This window comes from Vipera berus (genome assembly GCF_964194415.1).
Source record: "Vipera berus genome assembly, chromosome: 1".
Taxonomy (NCBI): Eukaryota; Metazoa; Chordata; class Lepidosauria; order Squamata; family Viperidae; genus Vipera; species Vipera berus.
This window is the reverse complement of record NC_138202.1, coordinates 291,309,327-291,329,794: the sequence shown is the minus strand read 5'-3', so window position 1 is coordinate 291,329,794 and position 20,468 is coordinate 291,309,327. Positions and strand designations below refer to the sequence as shown.

The following is a 20,468-nucleotide window of genomic DNA, read 5'->3' as shown; positions in this document are numbered from 1 at the left end:
CTGAAGCCGCTTGCCCGCGTTACCCCCAGCCTCCATTTCGTAGTCAGAGGCCTTCAGGAAAGGCCTCTGAAGCCAAAAACCAAGTTCCAGATTGATGCACACAGGACCCCCTGGAGACTGGGGCACCGCACATGTCAATCCAGAGCTCGATTCTCAGCTGCAGAGGCCTTTCCTGAAAGCCTGTGACAGTGAAATGGAGGCTGGGGGCGATGCGCTCAAGCAATGGTGAGCAGCCACAGAAGAAGTGGGCCGTTTGGGCAGTGTTGTTGCTTAGGGTTAGGGTTAGGGTTAGCCTATCCAAGTTTCTTTTTATTCCATTTTATAATAAACAACCAAGAGGAGATTATTTTGAATTTCTTTTTTACACTTGCTTCAATGTCTGGACTGGGTAATGTTTTTGCAAGTCCCTCCCTGACTGTTTTTTCACACTTTTCTCAAAAATACCTTTAAATTCCTTTGCATAGCACAGAAAAAGGCAAAAGATAGGCCTAGTGCACAGGTCTGCAACCCGCAGCTCCGGAGCCACATGCGGCTCTTTCAGCCATCTTCTGCGGTTCCCAGTCCTCTGCCATGTGCAGTCCAAAAAAAAAAAGTGCAACTAAAAAGGTTCAACCAATCAATTCAAATATGCAGGGTAGGTGTATATCTCACCTTGTCTCCACTCTTCAGTCAAACCCTGTTCTGCACATGCATGCATGTACATGCATGCGCACGCATTTTTTGCAGCTCCCAGTTTTTCCTTTTGTGAGGGAACCGGTTCCAAGTGGCGCTTTCAATGTTTCAGGATGCTGACCCCTGTCCTAGTGTCTATTTTTCCATTCATTTTTTTCTAAGCCAGCCAGGTGACTGGAGCTTTAGATATGGAAGAAGTGTTAGTATTTTCTCTGCCTTTCTTTCTAAGAAAGGAAACTGATCCAAATACCTCATTTCAATTTATCAATCTGTATTATACAAACAGATACAAAATAATAATAAAGTAGGCTTCCAGTTTCAGATTTCAGTGCAGCCAGAGACATTAGGGTATTGCTCCTCGTGTCGCCTGGATTTCTTCATCGGGGAGCCCCTGTAAAGGGGTTGAAAGTCGCCCTGGAGGGGTGATGAGTGGGGGGAGAGGTCTCTCCAGTCGGTGGCAGAAGGGCGGCGGCCCTCCCGTTGGCTTGGAGCTACTCTCCGAACCAAAAAAGAAAGGATCGGCCATTCCTATGGCCCATCGTTTAGCTGTTTCCTGCCGAAGCCAAAAGCACAACAAAGCACTTGAAAACTGGGTGAGAATTGCCTTCTTTTCCTAATCATCTACTTTGCCTGTCAAAAGCTTTCTGAATTTGCTTCCCCTTGTGAGGAGAGAGGGAAGGGATTTCTGTTTTTTGTTCCCCACCCTCCTTAATAGCGGCCTTTGTCTACATTGGGAGAGAAAAGAAAAAGCCCTGTACTAAATGATACTGATTAATTGGACTTACTGCCTTTTTACTTTTGGCCCAAAGTTCCTATATTCGCAGAAATGGACTATTCTACCAATAGTCTAAAAAGAAAAGAAATAAACAAAGAAATAAACAAAAAGACTCTGTCTGAAAAGGATTTGAAGTACTCTGGGGAAATCTAGTGGCTAAGCCTGTTACAGCAAGTGTTTACATTTTGGACTAACCTTGGCTTTGAGATAAAAACCTGAAACAGCTGGAAATGAATCTGGCTTAGACTTGTGGAGGTGGACACTTACTGATTTTTGTTTGAAAAATAGCCTCCACTAAGGACTATTTATAAATACTACAAAATGGAGAAGGATTAGCCACAAACCTCGCTTGACTATAACCTTATACTTGAAACAATCTATAGAGTCACTGAGATGTCTATCTCCAGATTTAATAATTTACATGCCAACCTTAAGTCACAAATTGAAACCCAGACTGCAACTAAAGAACTTACACTTCAGAATATAATAAAATTGGAAGATACTACTATTGAGACAGAGGAATATAAGCAACAACAACAAAGTACTGAAAAAACTAATATCCAAAACCTGAGAACATACAATTTTTAAAGTACAAGGAACTATTACTATGACAAACAATCTTAAAGACCAACAACAAACTAGGAAAATACTTAATACTCAACTTCTGACCCTCTCTAAGGAGCCTACAATTTCAATTTCTTGCACTACATGCAAGATAGTGATGCCAACATAGAAGACACCGAAGACCAACAAAGACAACCTGTGGAAAGCTTGGACAGTCAATTACTAACTATAAAACTGGATAAGATTTTCTACTCAAAACAGATCAACCCAGATGGAAGAAGAATCCAGATTGAACTGCAAACAGAGATGTCAGAGCAAATAAAGAGAGTGGAATTAACATGGCAACAATATAATGACTATAAATGGTTCAACAAATAATATGCATGCGAGCAAATGAAGACCTACTTGGCAATTTAAAGCCCTGGGTCTGGAAACCCAGCTGGCAAAAAAAGAAACCTAGAGTTAGATTTAAAAAATCAATTCCTAGAGAATTATGTCATTTTGTTAGTAATTAGTGACTTATTAGGACCTGAAATAGAAAATATTCGTGCGATAGAATTAAAATGTGTTTAAATATTTATTAAGCTTATAAATTTATAAATTTATATATTGATATAATGGAAATCTGATTTATGGATCCTATGTTTGATGTTAAAATTTTGGTTATGTATAAGTAGCAGTAGATTGACAAGTATAGACTCTCCGACTGGTAACTTGTGATGTATTAGGATATGAAATATACAATGTTTATTAGGTAGAAGCTAGCTATTTAACTATTGGTGTATGTTAGATGATACAATCTTTGGTTAATAAGATAAGGAAACCTTGGGTTGTGAATACTACTTGGAATGTTAAAGGTTAAACTTGGATACTATAATTAACATCAAAACTAGATAAAATTTAATAATGGGATATAGATATACCCTATTGAAATTGTATTGACAAAATCTTCTCTAATTTATTTATTATTTATTTATTAATTTGGTTTATATACCGCCCTACTCCCAAAGGACTCAGGGCGATTTACAAGGCAAAATTTAAAAACAATACAATATAAAATTAAAATTAAATTAAATTAAGTCTAGCCGCAAAAAATTAAAATCTCAATTTAAAAACATTAAACCCCTCAGTCCAGACTAGATAGCTCAAAAAGCCAGGTTTTTAGGTCCCGGCGAAATGAACGAAGGTCGGGGGCAGTCCAGAGTTCCGTTGGCAGTTGATTCCATAGGGCAGGCGCGCCCACAGAGAACGCCCTCCCCCTGGGGATCGCCTGTCGGCAATCCTTGACTGGCGGTACCCTGAGGAGGCCCTCCCTGTGGGACGCACAGGACGATTGGAAATTGATGCTGGCAGCAGGTGCTCCCTTAGATAATCCGGTCCCATGCCATTTAGGGCTTTATAGGTCATCACCCCCCTTCATGGATTACTGCCTTGTCGTGGCGAAGGGGCTTGCGTAATTCAATGAAGCTATGAGCTATGCCGTGCAGGGCCACCCAAGACGGACAGGTCATAGCAGAGAGTTCTGACAAAACGTGATCCACTGGAGAAGGAAATGGCAACCCACTCCAGTATCTTTGCCATGAAAACCCTATGGACAGTACCAAAAGGCAAAACGATATGACGCTGGAAGATGAGCCCCTCAGGTCGGAAGGCGTCCAATATGCTACTGAGGAAGAGCAGAGGACTAGTACTAGTAGCGCCAGAAAGAATGAAGCGACTGGGCCAAAGCCGAAAGGACGCTCAGCTGTGGATATGTCTGGTGGTGAAAGGAAAGTCCAATGCTGTAAAGATTTTTTCTCCATAGGAACCTGGAATGTAAGATCCATGAATCAAGGCAAGCTGGACGTGGTCAAACAAGAGATGACAAGATTGAACATCGACATCTTAGGAATCAGCGAACTAAAATGGACAGGAATGGGTGAATTTAATTCAGATGACCATCAGGTATACTACTGCGGGCAAGAATCCCTCAGAAGAAATGGAGTAGCCTTCATAGTCAATAAAAGAGTAGGAAAAGCAATACTGGGATACAATCCTCAAAATGACAGAATGATCTCAGTTCGAATCCAAGGCAAACCATTCAATATCACAGTAGTCCAAGTCTATGCCCCAACCACCGGTGCTGAAGAGGATGAAATTGACCGGTTCTATGAAGCCCTACAGCACCTTATAGAACTAACACCCAAAAATGATGGGGGATTGGAATGCTAAAGTAGGAAGCCAAAAGATAACCGGAATAACAGGCAAGTTTGGCCTTGGAGCACAGGCTGATAGAATTTTGTCAAGAGAATACGATGGTCATAGCAAACACTCTTTTCCAACAACCCAAGAGACGGCTCTACACATGGACATCACCAGACGGTCAACACAGAAATCAGATTGACTATGTGCTCTACAGCCAGTAAAAACAAGACCAGGAGCTGACTGTGGCTCAGACCATGAGCTTCCTGTTGCAAAGTTTAGGCTTAAACTGAAGAAAGCAGGGAAAAGCACTAGGCCAGTCAGGTATGAATTAAATCACATCCCTGTTCAATATACAGTAGAGGTGACAAATAGATTTAAGGAATTAGATCTGATAGACAGGGTGCCTGAAGAACTATGGACAGAGGTTCACAGCATTGTACAAGAGGTAGCAACTAAAACCATCCCAAAGAAAAAGAAATGCAAGAAAGCAAAATGGCTGTCTGAGGAAGCTTTGCAAATAGCTGAGGAAAGAAGGGAAGCAAAAGGCAAGGGAGAAAAAGAAAGATACGCCCAATTGAATGCAGAATTCCAGAGAATAGCTAGAAGAGATAAGAATGCCTTCTTAAATGAACAGTGCAAAGAAATAGAAGAAAACAATAGAATAGGTAGGACCAGAGATCTTTTCAAGAAAATTGGAGAGATGAAGGGAACGTTTAATGCAAAAATGGGCATGATAAAGGACCAAAATGGCAGGGACCTAACAGAGGCAGAAGAGATTAAGAAGAGATGGCAAAATTACACAGAAGAACTATACAAGAATGAGCTTAACGTCCCTGATAATCACAATGAGGTGGTCACTGACCTTGAGCCAGACATCCTAGAATGTGAAGTGAAGTGGGCCTTAGAAAAGCTGAGCAACAACAAAGCTAGTGGAGGTTACAATATTCCAGCTGAGCTATTCAAAATCTTAAAAGACGATGCAGTAAAAGTGCTACACTCAATTTGCCAGCAAATTTGGAAAACTCAACAGTGGCCACAGGATTGGAAAAGATCAGTTTACATTCCAATTCCAAAGAAAGGCAGTGCCAAAGAATGTTCAAACTATTGCACTCATTTCTCATGCTAGTAAAGTTATGCTTAAAATCCTACAAGCTAGACTCCAGCAGTATGTGGATCAAGAACTACCAGAAGTACAGGCAGGATTTCGAAGAGGCAGAGGAACTAGAGATCAAATTGCCAACATACGCTGGATCATGGAGAAAGCTAGAGAGTTCCAGAAAAACATCTACTTCTGCTTCATTGACTATGCTAAAGCCTTTGATTGTGTGGATCATAACAAACTGTGGCAAGTTCTTAAGGAGATGGGAGTACCAGAACATCTTATTTGTCTCTTGAGAAACCTATATGCGGGCCAAGAAGCAACAGTGAGAACTGGACACGGAACCAGTGATTGGTTCAAAATTGGGAAAGGAGTCCGGTAAGGCTGTATACTGTCGCCTTCCCTATTTAACTTATATGCAGAGCACTTCATGAGAAAGGCAGGGCTAGATGAATCAAAAGTTGGAATTAAGATTGCTGGAAGAAATATCAACAACCTAAGATACGCAGATGATACCACTCTAATGGCAGAAAGTGAAGAGGAACTGAAGAGTCTCTTGTTGCGAGTGAAGAGGGAGAGTGCAAAAGTTGGGTTGAAACTAAACATTAAGAAAACCAAGATCATGGCATCCGGCCCTCTCAATTCCTGGCAAATAGATGGGGAAGAAATGGAGGTAGTGACAGATTTTATTTTCCTGGGCTCCAAGATCACTGCAGATGGGGACTGTAGTCAAGAAATTAAAAGACGCTTGCTCCTCGGGAGGAAAGCCATGGCAAATCTAGACAGCACACTAAAAAGCAGAGACATCACCCTGTCAACAAAAGTGCATATAGTCAAGGCTATGGTCTTCCCAGTTGCAATGTATGGCAGTGAAAGTTGGACCATAAGAAAGGCTGAGCGCCAAAGAATTGAGGCCTTTGAACTCTGGTGCTGGAGAAGACTCCTGCGAGTCCCTTGGACTGCAAGGCGATCAAACCGGTCAGTCCTAGAGGAGATCAACCCTGACTGCTCTTTAGAAGGCCAGATCCTGAAGCTAAAACTCAAATACTTTGGCCACCTAATGAGGAGGAAGGACTCACTGGAGAAGAGTCTAATGCTGGGAAAGATTGAGGGCAATAGAAGAAGGGGACGACAGAGAATGAGGTGGCTGGATGGAGTTACTGAAGCAGTAGGCGTGAGCTTAAATGGACTCCAGAAGATGGTAGAGGACAGGAAAGCCTGGAGGAACATTGTCCATAGGGTCGCGATGGGTCGGACATTACTTCGCAACTAACAACAACAACAACAAGGTCATCACCAGCACCTTGAATCTCTCCCGGAGGGCAACTGGAAGCCAATGCAGCTTGCAGAGAAGAGGTGTTACATGGGAGTATCGGGAGACTCCCATCACAACTCACGCGGCTGCATTTTGCACCAGCTGAAGCCTCCGAGTGGTCCTCAGGGGCAGCCCCATGTAGAGAGCATTGCAGTAGTCTAGCCGGGAGGTCACAAGCACATGGGTGACTGTGTGTAGGGCATCTTGGTCCAGATAGGGCTGTAACTGGCGCACCAGGCGAACCTGGGCAAAAGCCCCCCTGGCCACGGCTCCTATATGATCTTCAAAATTGAGCCATGAATCCAGGAGGATGCCCAAGTTGCGGGCCCTATCAATGGGGGGTAACACCTCACCTCCCATCATTAGAGATGGAATAGTCTGGTTGACCCGAGATGCCGGTATGCACAGCCACTCAGTCTTGGCAGGATTGAGACGAAGCCTGTTTCTCCCCATCCAAACCCGGACCGCCTCCAGGCAATGGGACCTCACGTCGAGGGCATCACTGGGTTGGTTCGGGGTGGAAAGAAAAAGCTGGGTATCATCAGCATACTGATGATACCTGTTAGGCTTATGGTGTTAGCCTACAATGTTGGGTTGAAAATATATTAACCATAATGCTATGGCTTTAAGTTGTTAATTGGCCAATGGGTGTGTAAGTGTTCTCATGGCCATAAGAGGAAGCTAGGAACGTAGCTTCTCTCTCTCTCTGAATTCACTGATCTCTACTATTACTGTTTTTGCTCTGCTGTTGGTTTACTACTGTTGTAAGCTGAACTGTGTATTGACCTCTGGACCGGTAAGAAGACTTTGTATTTTGGATTGCTACTTGAACTGTTTATTTTTGACTGTGCATTTTTGTTTTTACACCACCTCAAAGTAAAATACTTTTTGCTTTTAGAACTCAGTGTATTTCTGTGTGTGACTTTTACTGCTCTCAGTGCCCTTCCTTGTCTGTGCAACTCTTTGGTAGCACAAGGAGACCTCTGCACAATAAATTCCTTAACACTGGTTATGGGCCCAGGCCTGTACTGAGAGTAAGTACACACAGTATTCCTAGCTGAGTTTGTATTTGGTGTAAAATGGCACAGGACCTGTTGTCAGGCATCTCCTGGATAACCCGGTTGGATGGGACAAACTATGTTTCCTGGTCCACGAAATGCTGCTTGCTTTTGCGCAAGGAAGGACTATGGACTGTTGTAAATAACCCACCAGATACTACTGCTTGGGATCCAGATGACGAAGAGGATGCAAAGAAGTTAGACAACTTTAAACGTAGCAATGAGAAAGCTCTTTGCATTATTGGACTAACACTGAATGACCAGCAGCTTGTCCATATTCGTGGTGAGGAGTCTGCTGCAAGGTGTTGGGATGTTTTGCGAAGGCTTTATGTTCGAGACAGTGTGGGTGCACATATACACCTTACACGTAAGCTGTTTAGGGCTCGTCTGCAGAAGAATGGAGATATGCTGACCCATTTAAATTACATGAAGGCAACTTTTCAAGAGCTTCATGAAAAGGAGCTGATTTTTTCAGAGATGCATCAGGTCTACATTATTCTGTCATCTTTGGATGAGAGTTATGATGGATATGTTTCTTCTTTGGAAGTCCTGACCAGAGAGGAACTGACATTGACCAACATTACTGGGAGACTGCTGGAAGAGTCCAGAAGAAGGCGTGACAGAGACCAGCTGAGAGAGACACAGCCACGAGAGAAGCAGCAATTCACCACTGCTTACAACGTCAAGAAATGTTATTCTTGTGGGGCTAGAGGGCATATAGCCAAATTCTGTAGAAAGGGTAAAAAACAGAATGTAAATAGCAGTGGGAAGGCTAAGAAGGGCATTGGTTTGGCTATTTCTGGTGAACCAACATCCAGAAATAATGAATTGTGGGTTGTTGATAGTGGGGCTTCACAATGCATTACTAAAGTGAAAGAGAGGTTTATTACTATGAAAAACAGCAACCAATATGTTTCACTAGCAAACGGTTGGAGGATGAAGGCCTCTGGTGAAGGTAATTCCTATTGTCCATGCATTGATGAACAGTTACCTATGTTATATATACCTAAGCTAAGATTCAACCTGTTATCTGTAAGGGAATTGGTTAAGGTTGGGTTTGTGGTAACATTCAGAGGGGAGCAATGCACTATTGAGAGGAATGGAACCTGTGTAACTGCTAATTTGAAAAATGGTTTATTCGTTCTCACAAGTAACCAGGTTAGTACAGTTAAAGCTAACTCAATATGTGAGAACAAGAAGCCACATGATGAATGTATACATTTATTGCATAGGCGGTTAGGTCATGTAGACTTTAACTCACTACGTAAAACAGTTGAGTTAGTAGAGGGAATTAAACTGAAGCCATGTAGTAAGTATTTGAATTGCAATGCCTGTAATCAGGAAAAGAGCAAGGCAACTCCTGCAAACAGGATAAACGGCTTCAAAACAACTGTACCTTTGGAAGTTGTGTTTGCTGATTTAATTGGACCCATGAAACCAAGTTTAGGAGGGTCATGTTATGTTTTAAGTATATTGGACCACTACTCTAGATATGGTTTTTGTTATCTGCTTAAGTCAAAGGCAGATACTTTCCAACAATTTGCAAACTGGCTGAAGTTCGTGGAGAGAAAAACAAAGAGAAAGGTTCAGTGCATAATTACTGATAATGGTACTGAATTTACAAATAAGTGTTTTGTTGATATGCTACAATCAGCTGGCATTGAGCATAAACATTCAGCCCCTTATAGACCTCAACATAATGCTTTTGTTGAGAGACGTGGGCAAACGTTACAAGCCATGATGAGAACCATGTTACAAGATTCTGGCTTAACAGATAGACTGTGGGGGGAGGCAGCAAAATGTGCAAACCATGTTCTGAATATAGTTGTTAATACTTCTACTGGTAAAATACCATATACTATATGGCATGGTAAAAAACCAAACCTTGATTACCTGCACACATTTGGCACCCCAGCTTGGGTCCACATTCCTGCACAACTCAGGAGTAAAGGCCAACATAGGGCTAGGCAATTATACTTCGTAGGTTACGAAGCTAACCATAGATCCTATCGTTTCTGGGAACGAGGCACAACTAATGTATATAACAGTGCTAGTGCAAAATTCCTTGAGCACGTTGGTTGGGATAGGTTAGAGCAAGAAGCTGTTAATACTGATCCTCTAGTGTTTGAGGACTCCTCTGATAACGTAACTAGTAATGATAATACATCTCCTGTAAATATAAAGATGGCTAATAATGCTGCAGTAAGAACAAGATCTAAACATACTGATCTTCGTTATTTAAATGTCAGACAATGTGTCAAGGATAAATTAATACAGCTAGAGTATTGTTCATCTAATGTAAATATTGCAGACCATTTTACGAAGGTACAAAGTGCTGTGAAACACAATGCTAATTGTGAAAGAATGTGCATAAGATTGTAAGAGTTATATATTATTCTACCCAAAGGGGAGAATGTTAGGCTTATGGTGTTAGCCTACAATGTTGGGTTGAAAATATATTAACCATAATGCTATGGCTTTAAGTTGTTAATTGGCCAATGGGTGTGTAAGTGTTCTCATGGCCATAAGAGGAAGCTAGGAACGTAGCTTCTCTCTCTCTCTGAATTCACTGATCTCTACTATTACTGTTTTTGCTCTGCTGTTGGTTTACTACTGTTGTAAACCTGAACTGTGTATTGACCTCTGGACCGGTAAGAAGACTTTGTAGTTTGGATTACTACTTGGACTGTTGCTATTGTTTATGACCTGGACTGTTTATTTTTGACTGTGCATTTTTGTTTTTACACCACCTCAAAGTAAAATACTTTTTGCTTTTAGAACTCAGTGTATTTCTGTGTGTGATTTTTACTGCTCTCAGTGCCCTTCCTTGTCTGTGCAACTCTTTGGTAGCACAAGGAGACCTCTGCACAATAAATTCATTAACAATACCCCACCCTGAAACCACGAATGAGGTCACCCAGTGGCTTCATATAGATGTTGAACAAGAGGGGAGAGAGGACCGACCCCTGAGGAACTCCACAAATGAGAGGCTTCGGGGCGGACCTCTGCCCTCCCATCAACACCGACTGCGAGTGGCCCAGGAGGTAGGAGGAGAACCACTGTAAAACAGTGCCCCCTACTCCCAACCCCCTGAGACGCCGCAGTAGGATACCATGGTCGATGGTATCAAAAGCCGCTGAGAGGTCTAATAGGACTAGGACAGAGGAACAACCCCTGTGCCGAGCCCAGCAGAGATCATTCACCAGCGCAACCAATGCTGTCTCCGTGCTGTACCCGGTCCTGAAGCCCGATTGGTATGGGTCCAGATAATCAATTTCCTCCAGGAACAGAGGGAGCTTAAGTGCCACCACGCTCTCAACCACCTTTGCAAGAAAGCAATAGTTGTTCAAAATAGCCGGGTCCAGGGCAGGCTTCTTGAGAAGGGGCCTCACCACCGCCTCCTTCAAGGCGGCAGGGAAGGTACCCTCCCTCAAAGAAGCAGTTATTACTGCCTGGAACCAGCCTCGTGTCTCCTCCCGGGCTGCATATACCAGCCAGGAGGGGCACGGGTCCAATAAACACATGGCGGAACACAGTCTCCTCATCATCCTGTCCACCTCATCTGGGGTCACAGGATCGAATTCACTCCAGGTAACATTCTCTAGACCGCTCAATTCCCCCCCGTCAGTCTCTGCCCAGTCAGAATCCAAACCGGCTCAAATCTGAGTGATTTTCTCCGTCAGATGATAGCTAAACTCCTCGGCCCGCCCCTGCAAGGGCTCCTCCCTCACCTCCTGATTAAGGAGGAAGCGAGTCACCCTAAACAGGGCGGCCAGGCGATTATCTGCGGACATGATGAGGGCAGCGAAGTAATTAAGACTTCGCTGTCCTCATCGCCGTGAGATAAGACCTCGTAAAGTTTCTTACTCGCAATCGGTCAGACTCAGACCGGCTGGATCTCCAACAGCTCTCTAAACCTCGTCTCTGACGCTTCATCTCCCGGAGCTCCACAGAAAACCATGGAGCCCACCGGGATCTGCGCCAGGTCAGGGGTCGCAAGGGTACAACACGGTCGAGCGCCTCGGTGGCAGCCCTTTCCCAGGCATCCACCAAGGTGTCGGCCGGGCTGTGAGTGAGGGGGATAGGTATAGACCCAAGCACCGTCTGGAACCGTTCTGGATCCATTAGGCGCCTGGGGTGGAACCACCTGGTCGGTTCTACAGCCCAGCAGCAGGGGGTGGCATAGCGGAAGACCAACCGCAGGAGGTGATGAACGGACCATGACAGGGGGACAATAGTTGGCGAGCCCCCTCCCAGATCATCAAACCACTGCCCAGATAAGAAAACTAGGTCGAGAGTGTGTCCTCCCCCATGAGTCAGACCCTGAATTACTTGGGTCAGGTCCATGGCTGTCATGGAGGCCATGAACTCCCGGGCCAACTCAGACGACCCTCCCAGAGAAGGCAGGTTAAAGCCGCCCAGAACTATAAGTCTGGGAAACTCAACCGTCAACCCTGAGAGGGCATCGAGAAGCTCGGGCAGGGCCATTGCTACACAGCTGGGCACCAGGTATGTTAGCAACAAGCCCAACTGAGCCCCAGGGCCACACCTCAGGAGGAGGGATTCACTCCCGCCTATCTGTACAATAGTGGTCTCCCGTGGACATAAGGTCTCCCGTATAACTACCGCCACCCCACCGCCCCTGCCCTGAGCCCATGGCCGATGTAACACACAGAAACCTGAAGGGCAAAGCTCAGTCAGAGGGATACCTCCCTCTGAGCCCAACCAGGTTTCTGTAATGCATGCCAGATCCGCGTGTTCCTCCTCGATCAAATCACGGAGAGGAGCCTTGTTCACAACAGATCTGGCATTAAAGTACACCAGCCTGAGCTCAGGGGCCTGATCCCTCTCACCCCCGGATAAATGGGTACCAACTGGAGGGTCGGAGCATGCCACCACTTGAAGACAGCGGGGGCACGATCCCAGGTGTTGATATGGCCCTCCGTGTAACCACCTGCTGCCGTTCCCAATCGTTGTGGGGATTTGAAACCCCACCCCAATGCCAGGGAAACCAGGAGACCCCAACCCCAACCCCATCTCGCCGGGAACCATTTCAGGCCCGGACTGACGACCAGTTGGTGGAGTACACCCCAATTCCCTCCCAACCCTACCATTCCCCCCCTCCCTAACCCTTTAAAACAGCCGGCTAGAAAACATATTAGGGGCCTCTTAATATATCTCCACCAGAGGCCCCTATCTATGCCCAACCACCTCTCGGGGTCCCAACAATTGGGCCCGTCCTTGACCATGCTATTCCTAGAAATTTGTTAGTTTAAATATGTTGTATTGAATGTTGAGGGAAATAGAAAAGGATGTTATGATAAGGTAACCCGAACTATGTATTGAAAACTCTGTTACTCAATTGATGACTACCCAGGTATCATGATGCTTTCTAAATATATAGGTTGATAATAATAATAGTAGTAGTACAAAAACAATCAATCAATTTACCTTTTCCATAGTTGCCCTGTAGTGAAAGTCAGTCCTCCCATTCATCTCCCACAATATATAGTTTGCCTCAACTGGTATGAGAGTCTGGGGATTCTTATATCTGTATATAAAGAAGCACAGTACAGTAGCTTTTCTAAGAGTGTAAAGCCATAGTAAGGATCCAAGCATATTTATCATTTGCTAACTTCTCTCTACCTCCCTTCCAATACATCTTCTAATTTGGCTAGCATTTCTCCTTTGCCAAATGAAACTGAAAGTTTTGCACAGACCAGAGAGAACCCTCCACTGTTTTCAGGGGTATTTAAGGGTCAAAAAAGTCAAGATGACAGTTGTGACTATGTCATTGGAATCTTGTTCCTTTGTGCACATAAAAAAGGTGTAGGTCTACAAGGGCACACAGTTGTAGTCACCATCTTGATTTCTTTTGACACCTTCAATTCTTCTCATGAAGAGTTGGGGAAAGGGTCTATAATGCATCTTTTTCTCATTCTTCACAGTTTTAGTTTTACTTACATCTTAACGTCAGGATAAAAATCTTCAGTAAAATCGCTCTTTAATGGGCAGCCATACTTTTCTTTATCAAACATTACTTCCTATGGAAAAGACAGTTTAGTATGGTTAGAAAATAAAAACAAAAAAACCAAGTTGCATCATTTCACTAAAATAAAACAGTAATTCTTACCAGGTTTCCTTTACGGCCTTTGTCTCTGAGATACTTCCTAATGTGAGAGAAAGAGGTTCTGAACTATAAATGTAATATTCCAATATTAAACATCCAATTCAATATTCTCTATGCCACCTGCATTAGATATATGACTCAGCCTTTTGCCACTTGATAAGGAATATAGGATCCCTAGGTTTTTGATGGGTGGCCAGTCATAACAATATATTTCTTATATATATGAGAATTAATGTAGGAGATGGTTATGAAACAACTAATCATAATTACTATTACCAATAATTAATGATATTTCCAGGATATGTGTGAATGAAATGTCTATTAATATTGTATTCAGTTGCACAATCAGCCATGCTTAGACTGGATTTGGCATATTTTATCCACTTAGAGTCCTTCTGGTGTTTAAGGTATTGTCACAGATTGCAAGTTGTTCCTAATAAAGCTACCTTTTGCAATTGACTGTGATTTTGTTCATGCTGATGGTGCTCCAGCTGTTTTGGCATTTCACATTGGCATTACTATTGGTACTATCTTTACTTTCTTTTGCCACAATTGTTCTGTCTATAGCTTTTAGTTATATTTGAGTCTAGTCCACTATTTCAGCTGGGTATCTAAGGACTGGATTTGCCCAGGTGTTAATTGTCTTGATAGTATTTTCTCCACTGAGTTTGAACTTTAAGATCTCCCTTATACTCATGTGTTCACTTCTAATCTTCTTCTTGTTTTGAAGGGTGCTCAGATATTTGTAATAATTGTTTTCATCCAGAATCTTTATGTTATCTCCACAGTACATCTAGATTTCTTTAGTTTTCACTATTTTTTCCCTGTTGATGGTGAGGGTGGCACATTTGTCCAATCCAAATTACATTGCAATGTTTTGGCTGTATGTACAGGCAGTGCTGGGCTGCAATTTTACTTTAGATAATGTTTTTTTCCATAGAGTATAAATGCATGCTCATGTAAATGAGGTCGGATAGCCTGGCAGGTGTTTTTGTTGTTTGATAGCCACGGTCTAACTTGACAGAGGAATCTGTAGAACAATAAGCAAACACTAATGGTGATAGTCTCTTTGAAAATTTCCTCTTAATAGCAATAGCAATAGCACTTAGACTTATATACCATCCCATAGTGCTTTACAGCACTCTCTGGGCAGTTTATAATGTCAGTCTATTGCCCCCAACAATCTGGGTCCTCATTTTACTGACCTCAGGATGGAAGCTGAGTCAATTTGATATTAACCTTTTCCAGTCTATCACCATTCACCAGCAACTCTGTCTTCCATTGTATCCTTCTTCTTTGCAGAAAGCTTTTGTTTCTACTGATTCATGTAGCAGGGAGTTGAATGCCTTCATGTACTTAGTCCATGCCACATTCAAGTTGATCTTCCTTCTTTTGTAGTTTTCCAAAATCATATTGTTAATTAGGAGCTGATCTTTTGTTCTTCTAATGTTTAGGCAATTTTCTTTCTGCTCAGGTGGAAAGAGTTTGTTTTCAACTAGATGCTACTGGACTGCTACCACATCAGTTACAATTTGAAAGCTGTTGATAAGCAGATAATTAGCCTGTAATTGTCTGGTGCTGGGCCCTTTGTTTGATCTTTCATTATTAGGTAGGTTTTGCTAGATATTAACCATCTGTCAATTTTACCTCTTGCAGTATGCTGTTAAATTGCTTGGCAATGAGTGGGTGCAGACTAGTCACGTTTCAACCAAAAACCATGCAATTCATCTTTATCCGGTGCTGACCAGTTCTTGATCTTTCTTAACCTTTTCTCCACCATTTTTGCTGCTATTACAAGTTCTTTCAGATCAGTTTTTATTTTTATCCATCTCTTTTGTCCAAGTTTCATTCTTCTTGCATGTAACCAAAACTGTGCTGTCTTCTTTGTCAAGTGTTGACTGGTTCATTGCAGGCTCTCCTGTGGAGGATTTGTAGAAACATTTCGAATTCGACTGAAATTGGAGATTCTGCCTGTGGTGTGCATTTCAAGCTTCATATCTGCTGATCTTCATGCGTATAGCTGCTACTACAGCTGCTGCTTTATTATTTCCAGGACTTCCTTAATCTTTCTTGTTTCAAGATGATATTTCTTGAATAAGCATTCCTTGGTCTTCTTGTTCTTTAGCTCCTTTTCTTTCATCTGCTCTAGATTGCTTGCATCTAATCTCAACTTGCTGATCTTATTTTCCAGGCTGAGCTTCTATTTTGGTGATGCACTGTTTGGCTTTCTTTATATCAATTGTTGCTACTTTGTTTGCAGGAAGAGTATAATAAATAAAAAAGCTTTTATGGTCCATTGCTAGACTCAATATTCAGAATTAGAATGTAACCATTTTAAATGTTTAGCCTATATGTATTTAGGCTAATACACTTCTTACCGTGGTATAGTGAAGATAAAATTCTTACAAATTGTAGTTTTCCTGTGACAAAATAGAAAAAGGTGTTTATATTTTTTTTTTAAAAAAAGCATTGCCTGATCATGACTTTTAACCTTCTGTTTCAGTGTCCCCAAATTACCTCTTGAGGCTAGTTGGTTAAAACTGAAAAAGTGTATTTATTGATCAAATTCTTACTAGATAGATAGACAGACAGACAGACAGACAGACAGACAGACAGACAGACATAGACACAGAATTAAAGTACCTAACAAAATATTTTACACAATTCCCAACAAATGTAAAACTTTGCTAAAACTCTAAGGATTTACAATATTTTAAAAGGCTATGAGAAGGGTAGCAGGGTAGATTTCCCTTTTTATATATAATTTTTATTAAACAAGCTTTCAACAGAATAAAGGCAATACAAATTTTGAATTGAAAGTAAAAAAAATGGAAAAGTAATAAAAAGTGAAAAATAAATAGAAAAGTAAGAAAAAGAATGCAATGCACCCCAACTTTTAATAAAGGCAAGGCATTTTACATGCAAAAATGAAATAAAATGCAATATAAATTACACAGATAGGTGCACTATTTACTTTTAAAAGCATGTAAGAATAAGATTTTTTTACAGCTTACAGAGGGCAAACAAGCTAGAAGCTCCCCTTACTGATGAAAGAATTCTGAATTTTTAACTCTGATTTTCACTTTTTTTTACACTGTAGTTTCAGTCAAATGTTTGTTTTATTACGTTGTTGTAAACAGTCCAGAGTCAGTTAAGTGAGATAGGCAGTGTAGAAATTTAATAAATAAATAATAAACAAACAACAATTTCCACAATGTGAGAGGCTGACATCAAGAAGTCACAACTCCAGCCTTCTTCCCTCCTCATTTGGATCTGCTTCCTGAGGATGAATCTATGAATATTGAGACAGGCTAATTCTGGTCAAGGGAAATAATCCTACCAGTACTTGGCACTAAAGAATGTCAACAACCTCTTGAAATGGGCCCAGAGACTTATTGGTAATCAATGTAGCAATCTAAGTACAGATGTCACACTCCTTAAAGTACCTCCTCCTGTCAGCAGTCAGACCACTACATTTTGAATCAGTTGAGGTTTCAGATTCTTCTTTTAAAGGCACACCAAATAAAGTATATTATAACAGTTTAGCCATGGGATGATAGAATCACTGCTGCAAGGACATTCCAGTCCAAATGCTTGAGAGTATGGATGTGAGTGATTGGAGGGGGATGGCAGAGCCCTTGGCTCTTTGAGGAAGGGATTGGTGAAAAGAGGGAATGATCATCTTGGGGGATGTAGAGCAGGATAATGTATCACAGTAGTGATGGGCATGGGATGCTACAGGAGCCAGAGGGTTGGCCATTACAGATGCCCTGATGTGTAATATCAGTGATGTGTTCTGGCTCCATGAGCTCTTCCCCAGTTCTTGGATAGCGTACCCTTGGAAGCCCTGAAGTTCAACTGTAGCTGCTAAATCCCAGGCCAGTTAATAACAAGAAATTATTCAAGATCTCATTGAAGAGGAGCGAGCCGACTTGGCATGCATCACCAAGACCTGGCTGACCCTGGAAGGGGAGGGGAATCTCCTCTTGGAAATGTGTCCATCTGGATTTCAGATTTGGCACTAGCCAAGAGCCCAGGGCAGGGGAAGTCGGGTAGTAGTGGTTATGAGAAAGTCTCTTTTGGCTTTCAGGGGGCTTGCTCTGCAAGTTTCTGATTGCAAGACCCTTTTTCTGAAGCTGGGCTCTTGGGATCAGTTGGGATTGTTACTAGCATACTGGCCTCCCTGCTGTGTAGCAACCTCCCTGCCTAAGCTCTTGGAGGGCTGGTGGTGGAGTTTCCCAGACTCATGGTTCTGGGAACTACAACCTACCATCCTGGGTGTGGCCTCAGAAGCAGCTCAGAAATTCATGGCCACTATGGCTGCCATGGCCCATCCCAGATTATTTCAGGGCTGACTGAGGATAGTGATCATGTGCCAGATTTGATTTTCTTGTCAGAATAACATGAGCTGGTGGGGGATTTAAGATTATCCCTCTTTTTCATGATCAAATCACACCCTAGTACAGGGGTAGGCAACCTCGGCTCTTTTATGACTCATGGACTTCAACTCCCAGAATTCCTGAGTCAGCATAGCTGACTCAGGAATTCTGGGAGTTGAAGTCCATGAGTCATAAAACAGCCGAGGTTGCCTACCCCTGCCCTAGTATCCTCGAGACTTTCATACACCACCTCCTCCACAGGGAGGCCGGACCCATTTGGTTGTTCCACCCCCGGTGATTGATGGACTCTGATTGGTTCCAGAGGGAACTGGGGGATACCCTGGAGGTGTTGCCACACAGTCCTGCCGAAGCCATGGTGGTAGCCTGGAATATAAGGGCAGCTTTGGACAAGATCACTCTTATTGAGCCCTGAAAGTGTTGCCTGGTTATATATTCTAATTAGTAGTCTTGTTTCTGTATGCTGTAAATGTTTCAAATTCTGTCATTTATCTCAAAAGTTATTTTTTCTTCAGATTGCCTTTTATTTTTCCAGCAATCTTGAAAAATCCTCACTATATTTGTGTGCTTAGTTTATTTTTAGAGTAGAAAAACAAACAACTTACTTGCTTACAATTATTTTTTTCCATGAAGGACAACCAACACGTATGTGAGAAAGCTAGGAAAAAACACAGTTAAAACATCCACATATTTAAAAAAAACTCTCTCAAAGTAGTTGCCTTATGCCCAAATGTCATCTGTTTTCCTTTTTAAGTCACGCTATGTCTTGTTTTTATTTCAAAAAGTGGCCAATCTATTCTTTATAACTATGGGGTTTAATATGTGTAAGCAGTAATTTGAGAGCAAAAAATGGTGTTCAAAGAGAATCTCTCCATATTTTATCCTCACAATATTAAGAATTAAGTTGGGTTGGTAGGGAATGATAGCCCAAGATTGAGTTTCTTGATTACATGGCTAATATAATTAATATTTTAATTATCATATTTCACTGCCTCTTTGGTTTTGTGAGATATTGAAGCCACTTCCACATTTTATTATTGTTATGAAATAATGAGGATGTAGCTATCAACATTTATGACACTATTTATTAGAGCTAAGAGACAATATGACCAGTTGCTTACCTCTATAATTCAAATGACATTTGGATTTGAGATGTGCATATGCCCAGAGTTTTTCATTCAGAATACTTCTATAGCTAAGAAAAAGTTCTATTTTTCAAACACACCACCAAAGGTACTGGTTCCCACTTCTTGTGCAATTCAATCTTTCAAATGATAATGAAACTAAACGTGAAGCAGAATTGCAAATACCCTAACACCTATAGAGGAAAAGGAAAATGGATAGCATGACTGCATAGGTGGCCATCCGAACAGTTACAATTACAGGTCTGGCTCTGATCATTCCTACATAAAGGCTGAATAGCAAGCTCATTTTTATTTTATTTTTATTTATTTTAATTCCATTTATATCCCGCCCTTCTCCGAAGACTCAGGGCGGCTTACAAGCTTAGCAGTAAATTCAACTGTAATTTGCAGGAGACATGATAAAAAGCCAGAGAACTAAACATAGACCTTTCAAAGAAGGAGTTGGTCACCTTGTAGTGATGTTTATTCAATTCTGGCAGACAAATATTGGAGGCTGTATCTATATAGCTACTTAGCACAGGCTACTACAATTGCATAAAGGAGGGATGGAAGCCACTACTAATTTTTATTGCAGACATTAATAATTCTTATTTTAAGGGAAATAAAATATATAAAACTGAGAAGAATGAACTGTTATCTTCATCATTCTCAATGATTATCACAAATGCAAGTTTATTGTATTACTCCGCTGAGATAGGAGCCAGTATTCCTATAACATAGCTTGTTCACACACAAACACATAATCCAGTTGAAGATAAGCACCAAAACAAGGGGATATAAAAATCTTCTTGAAAAAAAAATCTCTTTGAAGAGATACCTAAAGATGGAAATAATAAGCTCCTAAAATATTGTTTAGCATTGAAGGTTTAATGTGATGGCCTCCGATGATCTAGAAACAGCCACAAAGAATGTCTATTTATTTGACCCTGGTACTGACAGATGGGGCTTAGAACATCAACAAGGAAACTGGAAAGCTTTCTATCTAGATGAGGACTATTGTTAAGTGTGTGCCTGATGGTAGTGCTGACTTTTAAGAGTAGCTCAAGTTTATGAAGACAGATAAACTGAATTGGTAGAACATCAAAAACATCGACAATATTCAGCCTAAAATGGATTCTGATTTGTAACA

At 41.8% G+C, this 20,468-nt stretch overlaps 1 protein-coding gene across 1 annotated transcript in view; it reads right to left on the bottom strand.

The window, feature by feature from the left end:
• CATSPERE (catsper channel auxiliary subunit epsilon) overlaps positions 1–20,468 on the bottom strand; it is a 68,401-nt gene that overhangs the window by 11,483 nt on the left and 36,450 nt on the right. The window contains exons 13-17 of the mRNA XM_081312649.1: positions 18,800–18,852; positions 16,176–16,217; positions 13,801–13,837; positions 13,632–13,711; positions 13,119–13,218 (exon numbers count right to left, since the gene is read on the bottom strand). Of these exons, the coding sequence (XP_081168775.1) occupies positions 13,119–13,218; positions 13,632–13,711; positions 13,801–13,837; positions 16,176–16,217; positions 18,800–18,852 (312 nt within the window). The remainder of the gene's footprint in view (positions 1–13,118; positions 13,219–13,631; positions 13,712–13,800; positions 13,838–16,175; positions 16,218–18,799; positions 18,853–20,468) is intronic.